Genomic DNA, 8,457 nt, shown 5'->3' with positions numbered 1-8,457 from the left:
TTTGAGCTTTGTAACTTTGCAGATCTTTTTTATGCTCAAACAGCAACATTACAGACTAACTAAAGTTGAAAAAGTGAAAAAGCATAATAGGACCCCTTTAAAAATACAAAATTACTAAAACTTAACTAAACTAAAGTTAAACTAAAAACAGAAACTGTATAAAATATTAACAAAATACTATCAATGATACTAAAATAACACTAAGACGTGCCTGTGTGCACAGACAAATGACTAAAAAAACCAGTGCAGATAGAACGTAAAAACACATTCTGTGAGAATGGCTCCTTAATTTTATCATAAAACGCTTTTGGCCAAGTGACTGAAGAGTGAAGCAACACACTTACTTCTGGTAGTCCTCCACAGATGTGCCACTCTCCATGGGTGGATAATGCGGCACAGCGTATGGGCACTTCTTGTGGAGGTGGGCGAGTATAAGCTCTCCAATTTTAGGATGCAGTTCCCAAATGCCTGACGCCACAGCGGCGATGGGGAACGCTGCCGAATGATTGGACGCCACCTCCTCTTCTCCTTGTTTCTGTGAATGAGTCAATCGGATGCAAAATTCACTTTTACATGTTGTTTGAACATAAAGGTGTGTTGGCAGTGTGTGTACACAACCACCCTATAATGACAAAAATCCACCCAGTGTTTTTTTTTTTAAAATCCCCCAAAATAATAACCCCTTTCTCAAATCAAGCCGTTCTCAGCTTCTTGGCTGTATGACATCACACAGACCCAGGCTCCTCCCACAATTGTTGATTGACACTGGTGTTTTATCACAGACCCTCCCTAAGTGAGCTGTCATCAGTAGGACGTAATAATGAACATAGCAGTCGTCATTTACTCCCGACATCTGAGCCGCTGAAGACGCAGTGGATTACCTTTGTTTTGGAAGGGAATGCGCCCCCGATCTACATAAATGTGTTGATGTTCACGCGAATCATTCGTGATCCAGCCTCACCTCCAGAAGTGAGTATACAGGGTTTTTATGAATCTTTGCAAATCGCCTTTCCTAATAACGTGGTAGTTAGCCAGTTCCGCGACTAATGTAAACAGTCTCATGAGAACGGCACGGAAGACAGGGGCGGGTCAGCAGAGCTCATTAGCATTTAAAGGGACATGCACCGAAACGGGTCGCTGTGAACAGAGCTGTTTTTGACAGGGTAAAAACGGTGTTGTTTTACACTACCATTGAGAAATCTTAACCAAAGTATGTTAAAGACTTTTCATTAAGGCCCTAAAGAATCATATCAACTTGTGGAAAATGGGCATCCGATGACCCCTTTAAAATCAACTTTATTTGCCTTCAAAAATCCCCTTGTTTATTTATGTAAAAATCTGCCTTACCACAAACTTTTCTGCCAGTTTATAACTGACAAACTCCAGCCCCTGAGGATGCTGGGACGTACAGACTGTCTTTCCAGCGGACGTCACTGGACGGCTGGACAACAGCTTATCGATCTTCTCAAAGGCCTCCTTCAGCGGCGCGCCTACATGCATGAGGTGAACTTTATGTTAGTTGATGCACTGAAATTTCTATTTTAATGAATCTTCATTTTGGTGAACTGACATCGATTCTTAAATCAATATCAATGCCTTTTTCAGTTGATGTATAAACAAAATGTCACTAAACATTATTTGTAACAAACTTGAGCTTTGTTACTTTTGATATGAAACGAAGTCTGAATGTTCAAATTATGTACATTTTAAAACAAAATTCAAACAATAAATGCCATTTTGGCACATTTTAATGTGGCGTATCAGATCCGAAGCTCATTAATTAGCCAAAAATAACTCTAGAAAGGCGCATTTTGCTAAATATATGGAATATATAACATATTTATTATATTTTTACATCACTGTTAGTGATGTCTTCATTATTTAATGTATTTTTGAATAAATCTGTTATGAAAACAAGTCTTTATTACAGCCACTGTTTAAATGTTTAGATTATACTAATGAATTAGAGTAGAAACATCTTCTAAATGTTTGTATAAAACATTTTATTTAACTGTCAGTCATTAAATACATTTCATTAATTAACTGATTATTAAAAAATATTTAAATAAAAATATTTTCGTTACTTGCAATAAAATGAATGTTAAATGAAAATCAAATTAAAACTTATAATTAATTTTGTTTTTAATTTTATTTCTCATTTTTGGTTTAGTTTAACTTGAAATACAAAAATAACTAGAACTAAATAAACTAAAATTAATTAAAAAAAATAAAAACTACATATAATATGTATATACACTACATATGTAAACTTTACAGACAAAAAAAACACTAAAAATGACAGAACAGCAACATAAGTATTAAAACTAAACTAACTAAAATAAATGAAAGAATAGGAAATATAAAAATAAAATCTAAATAAAAAAATATTAATAAGAACTATAATAGTATATCAATAATAATACTAAAATTACTTTAATGTGTGCATAGACAAATAAAAAAAAAAGTTCAGACGGAAAGTTTTTTCAACAAAATGAAAACGTTAATTTCACTTTTGGTGTTTCTGTTAAAAATCATTTCAGTTCATCATTACTTTATGCTGGTCTTTCGCACTTTCGTCTCACCTGAGATGTTTGCGATCTGGCTCACAGGTGTGGTTGCGGCCTTTTGCAGCTCCATTTTTAATTTTTTCGTCTGCAACATAAGGGCAAGATAATTATTGACTACAACACCAGTATCCAAGTATATGATACAGTATCCAATAAATGCTACACAGAGCTGACAGGCATCTAACCTGCGTGTCTTTAGCTTTGCTGAGCTCATCGAACGCCTGAGCGCACTGACTGGCCGCATCCTGCAGCGCGTTGTACCATTTTAAAGTGCTCTCATCTGCTCCTGTCTGAAGACCTGCAGATGAGATTAAAAGTCATATTTATTTCATTAGTGATATTTACATTACACATTGCTTCATGCATGTTCACTTGCTCCCCTCACCCTCTTTCTTGGCTTTCTCTTTAGCGGACCGTGCTGCAGTTTTCTTTTGCTCCTCTTGCTGGGCTTTCAGCTCCTCATGTCTCTTCTTCTTCTCCTCCTCTTCCTCTTGCTCCTTCCTCTTCCTCTCGGCAGCCTGTGCCACCTCGTCCTGCAGGTTTCTGACCAGTGACCTCATTTCCTGTAGCGCTCGCTCCGCCACGGTCAAATCCTCCACGCTGGGAAACTGACCCTGCAAAATTATTTATGATTTACATTTATGCATTTCGCAGATGCTTTTATCCAAAGCAACTTACATTGCATTTAAGTTACAGAAGCCTATCATGCATCATTATAATAAAGTATATGTATTCAAGTAAATATACATGCACTGCCAGCCATAAGTTTGGAATATATACATTTTGTAAAAATGTTTTTTTGCAAGTGTCTCTTCTGCTCGCCAAAGCTGCATTTATTTGATCAAAAATACAGTAGAAATGTGAAATATTATTACAATTTAAAATAGCTGTTTTCTATGTGAATATGTGTTCAAGTGTAATTTATTCCTGTGATCAAAGCTGAATTTTCAGCATCATTACTCCAGTCTTCAGTGTCACATGATCTTCAGAAATCATTCTAATATGCCGATCTGCTGCTCAAGAAACATTTCTGATTATTATCAATGTTGAAAACAGTTGTGCTGCACAATATTTTTGTGGAAACCGTGATACATTTTATTTTGCAGGATTCTTTGATCAATAGAAAGTTTAAAAGAACAGCATTTACTTGAAAGAGAAATCTTCTGTAACATTATAAACGTCTTTACTGACACTTTTAATCAATTTAATACATCCTTGATGAATAAAAGTATCCATTTCTTTTTTTATCGTACTTACCCCAAACTTTTCTACCAAAATGGTAGTGCATCACAGTTTCCGCAAAAATATGAAGCAGCACAATGGTTTTCAACATTGATAATAATCAGAAATGTTTCTTGAGCAGCAAATCAGCATATTAGAATGATTTCTGAAGATCATGTGACACTGAAGACTGGAGTAATGATGCTGAAAATACAGCTTTGATCACAGAAATAAATTACATTTTCAAATATATCTCAATAGAGAATAGTTAGTTTAAACTGTAATAATATTTCACAGTTTTTACTGTATATTTGATCAAATAAATGTAGCCTTGGTGAGCAGAAGACCCTTCTTTCAAAAGTCCATATATAATAGTAAGATGCGGTGGATGTGGACTCACATCTGCAGAGGCTGGCACCACCTCTGACACCTGCGAGCAGAGCTGGTTGCCGCGGGTGATGTAGGGGGTGTGGTCAAGGGCGGGGTCAGTAAGTGTGGAGGGGCGTGGCTGTAGGAGCTGGTTGAGCTGTAGCACTTCCTCCTGTATGGCATTGATAGCTCTGTGCCGCTCTCTGCCCTCCACCTGCCGCTGACGCTCAAGCTCCGCCTCCCGCAGACGCTGCTGCTCCGCCTCACGCAGACGCAGGTTCAGGATCTGCAACACAGAAAACTAGGCTTTTACCCAACATAGGTCTGGTATTCCAGATATTGCCATTTTTGCCATGCTTTTTTGTGGTATTACTGTCTAACCTGCAGACAAACCTAACCGATGTAAAATGTTACAGAGATCACACACAAAATTAAATGAATGTACAGTAAAATATAAGGGTCGATCCTGCAGCGAAAACTGATATGTAGATTATAGCTACATTAAAGGTCTGTTCTAAGCAGTGTTATTTTAGTATCACTGAGATTCTATTTGAGTTTTTATTAATAAATTGAATTAGTTTTAATATATATGTATACACATATTTATATATACATATATATTCAATTTTCATTTTTAATTTAATTAACAAGTAAAATTTTGTGTGCTTTTGTAATTTTTATTAAAAAAAAATTTTTTTTCAGTTTTTTAGTACATAAAAAAATGTTGCTTTGGCAACTCGCTGAAATACAATAATTGTAAGTAAGTTCTTTATATTAAAAAACTATATATATATATATATATATATATATATAATATTTTGTTTCAGATAACATTAATTTTATTTCAACTAACAAAAATTTTAGTATAATCTTTACTGACAAGATTTTTGCATTGGAAATATACTTCCACCAATTCAATTTACTTTAAGTTAAATTTCATTTCAACTCATTTTATAAAATCTTGTCTACTTGAATCTCATATAACTTAATGAATGAATCTGAAGATGAAATTCATTATTTGGAGGAGTTGGTAATGGAAAAACTTACTGTATGTTGTCATGACTTCTTGAATATTATTTTTTTTACAGTTGATTACAAACATTTTTGCTTTAACAAAAATAAAAGCAGCACATTTCTGCTTTTAAACTCTCTGGAATCCAGAACCGGTTTTAAAGCATTTCTTGTTTATTTAAACAAGCCAAATTATTTATTATTTCCTGTGTTAATGGACATTATGTCACAGATGCTGTTGATAGAGCTTAAAGGTGCAATAGGAGATTGTCTTCAGAAATTTTTTTTTGTTATGCTGGTTGAAAGTCTCTTCACATCCCGATAGCAATCATTAAGTTAAGTGGTCTAAATGTATTTATCTGTATTTATATATTCTGTGGAAGGCGTAGGAATAAGAAATGTTCGTCCAATCAAAATGCTCGGTCCGAGTGTTTTAATTGGCTTTCCTACCTGCCTGTCAAGTTATGTATTAGCATCCCTCTGCGCACCCAGTTCGCGCAGACAGGATACGTCATCAGCGTGTTCACGCACGCTGTGCAGACAGAGCGAGAATGGCAGACAAACATAAACAACCCGATCTTCCTTCCTGGTATTGTAGTACTTTTAATGTTTTCTCACCGGTGAATGACACGTGATGTAGCCCAGCGGTTCCCAATTCCAGTCCTTGCGCCTCCCAACCGTTAGAAGTGAGTTACGTGCATGAACTGTGTACTGATCGATATGATCCCTACACAGTGTTCATTGCTCCCTACTCGCTGAGCAGGGGAAATCCGTTGAAGTTTACTTCACTTCGGAACATTCATTCATGGATTTGCGCTGCGCAGCGTCTTCACACAGACGAAACTTACTACTAGTGTGAAGGACTGGAATTAGGAACCGCTGATGTAGCCTATTGTAGTAATGCTGTCTCTGGTCTGTGAGCGTATGTGCGTTCAGGGGGCGTGGCTTTGGACGGCGATTGCAGGGAGGGTGGGACATTCGCTTTCAGTGCTATCAGGCTAAAGTTAGCATTTTCCAAGATCTCCTACTGCACCTTTAACTTGTACTCAATCTGGAAGATTTCTGAAATATCAGATCCTAATGGTCCATTCAGACTCACTTTCATTCTGTGTCTGTGTTCCTCTCGCAGCTTCTCCTGCCGGCCGAGACTCTCCTGTGTCCTTTAAACACAAAACACTGCTTAAACAACGAATTCAGCACATCATCTTAACTTGTAAATGAGAATGAACAGTTCAGAAATCCCATACTCTTTCTCCAACATGTCTCTCATACTCTGGTACTCCTGTCTCTGTTTGAGCTCCATTAACTCCTCGTAGCGTTTGAGCTGCTCAGACTCACAGATGGAGACTGTGGCCACCAGCCGCTCCTGCTGCTCCTGTCTGAGACTCAGCTCCGCCTGTGAGAGAAAACACACGTGCATTACATGCATCAATGAAAGAAGTCTCTTCTGCTCACCAAGGCTGTATTTAATTGATCAAAAATACAGTAAAAACTGTAAAATATTTTTACAATTTAAACTAACGGTTTTATATTGGGATATATTGTACAATGTAATTTATTCCTGTGATGCAAAGCTGCATTTTCAGCATCATTACTCCAGTCTTCAGTGTCACATGATCCGAAATCAGAATGATTCTGAACTCGAGAAACATTTCTGATTATTATCAATGTTGAAAACAGTTGTGCTGCTTCATATTTTTGTGGAAACCGTGATACATTTGATTTTTCAGGATTCTTTGATGAATAGAAAGTTCAAAAGAACAGAATTTGTTTGAAAAAAAAATCTTTTGAAACATTATAAACGTCTTTACTATCACTTTTGATCAATGTAATGCATCTTTGCTGAATAAAAGTATTCTTTCAAAAACAAAATTAGTGTACAAAAACATTTTCATCCTATAGTTCCAGATGTGGTACCTTAGCTTTGGCCTTGTGCTTCTGCTCACACATGCGGATGCAGCCGGCCATCTGTGTGGCTCTGGGCGACAGGACGGAAATCGCTGGAGGTGAGCTTGCTACAGGACTCACAACAGAATCCTCCTTTATTTCTTCTGCTTTCTGAGATCAAAAATGAATGAAAACAGGAAAAATCAGCATTGCACTCCTATGCCAACACAAACTCAAGCAAGAAACTGAACAATGGATATGTATTAGAGCTTTGATATAAACTATTAAAGTCGAGATGAAAGGGAAGTGGCGACAGATCCTTTCTTCTGTATTGTGAAGTGCATCAGAGTATATCAGCTTATCGAAAAATAAAAAGAAATGTAAAGTGGGGTCTTGGTTTTTATGCATCCAAGCTGTGTATTGGATGTTGGATGACCAAATCTGTTAATCAAACAAGCATGTGACTAATTATTACAATTCAACCCAAACCACAAATTATCTTGCAGTTCCCAATAAAGTTGTCCAAAGCTGTTATGCGAGTGCTCAATGAAATCTGCACACTTACATCTCTGTTCAAGCTCATACTTTCGTGAGCGATTCTGGAACTTTGTTTTGCAACACTCAAGTTACTGTCTCTTCAGAATGAATAAGTGTCTGCCTAATGAATGAATGTAAATGCACAAAATCAAGCTTAAAAAGCGAGGACATCACCTGCTCATCCTCCTCGGCGTGAATGGAGACCGGAGGTGGAGAGGTGGGAGATGAAATCTGTCTGGGACTGATAGGAACTGAAGCTCCAGCAGCAAGATCTTCTGAAATCTCGGGACTCGTATCACGAACACATGAGGACAGAGAGCGGGTCTTGAGCAGTGGACGAGGACTCAGTCTCTTCAGAATCTGTCCTGAGAGAGGAGACAGACTGGACACCTCGATACAGCCCGCCAGAATATCCTGCAAAACAGATCAGGGTTAGAAGAAGAAATAAGGATTGCAGGACAAAACTGCAAATCGATTCAATCATTTATTCCGCATTTGATTCCTTTATAAAATATTCCATAACTACTTAAAGGTCCCATATTTTACACCTTTCTGGAGTTAAAAATAGTTGTCTGCTGAAATTGAAATGTATATACATCTTCATCATGACTAGACAGACACGGTGAGTTTGTCTTTACTATACACGTTAGATGTGATCCACCTCATAGTAACAATCCTGTCAGATCGTCCATCCTTTGAGCGAGAGTGTAACGTTACAGGTCGGCCGATCTGGTTTCGTGGTTAAAGTTAACTTTTTCCACACGTTTCCGTGTTGTTGTTGCTCAGCAATGGCAAGGACGCGATGTTGTCTGGGGGTTTGGCAAAAGGAGAGTGGGACGGTGGGCGGTGCTCGGGGTGGGGACTG

At 37.4% G+C, this 8,457-nt stretch overlaps 1 protein-coding gene across 2 annotated transcripts in view; it reads right to left on the bottom strand.

Annotated features, from left to right (window-relative positions):
* The window catches only part of LOC107671035 (nucleoporin GLE1-like), a 13,216-nt gene that overhangs the window by 3,878 nt on the left and 881 nt on the right, over nucleotides 1-8,457 (bottom strand). For both annotated transcript variants that reach the window (XM_016463877.1, XM_016463879.1), the window contains exons 2-11: nucleotides 7,767-8,006; nucleotides 7,086-7,226; nucleotides 6,416-6,564; nucleotides 6,268-6,328; nucleotides 4,189-4,443; nucleotides 2,953-3,181; nucleotides 2,753-2,865; nucleotides 2,583-2,652; nucleotides 1,348-1,490; nucleotides 345-535 (exon numbers count right to left, since the gene is read on the bottom strand). In XM_016463877.1, coding sequence (XP_016319363.1) covers nucleotides 345-535; nucleotides 1,348-1,490; nucleotides 2,583-2,652; nucleotides 2,753-2,865; nucleotides 2,953-3,181; nucleotides 4,189-4,443; nucleotides 6,268-6,328; nucleotides 6,416-6,564; nucleotides 7,086-7,226; nucleotides 7,767-8,006 — 1,592 coding nt within the window. The remainder of the gene's footprint in view (nucleotides 1-344; nucleotides 536-1,347; nucleotides 1,491-2,582; nucleotides 2,653-2,752; nucleotides 2,866-2,952; nucleotides 3,182-4,188; nucleotides 4,444-6,267; nucleotides 6,329-6,415; nucleotides 6,565-7,085; nucleotides 7,227-7,766; nucleotides 8,007-8,457) is intronic.

The sequence above is a fragment of the Sinocyclocheilus anshuiensis genome, unplaced genomic scaffold (genome assembly GCF_001515605.1).
Source record: "Sinocyclocheilus anshuiensis isolate Anshui unplaced genomic scaffold, SAMN03320099.WGS_v1.1 scaffold332, whole genome shotgun sequence".
In the NCBI taxonomy this organism is placed as follows: domain Eukaryota; kingdom Metazoa; phylum Chordata; class Actinopteri; order Cypriniformes; family Cyprinidae; genus Sinocyclocheilus; species Sinocyclocheilus anshuiensis.
This window is presented reverse-complemented; position numbering and strand designations above follow the sequence as displayed.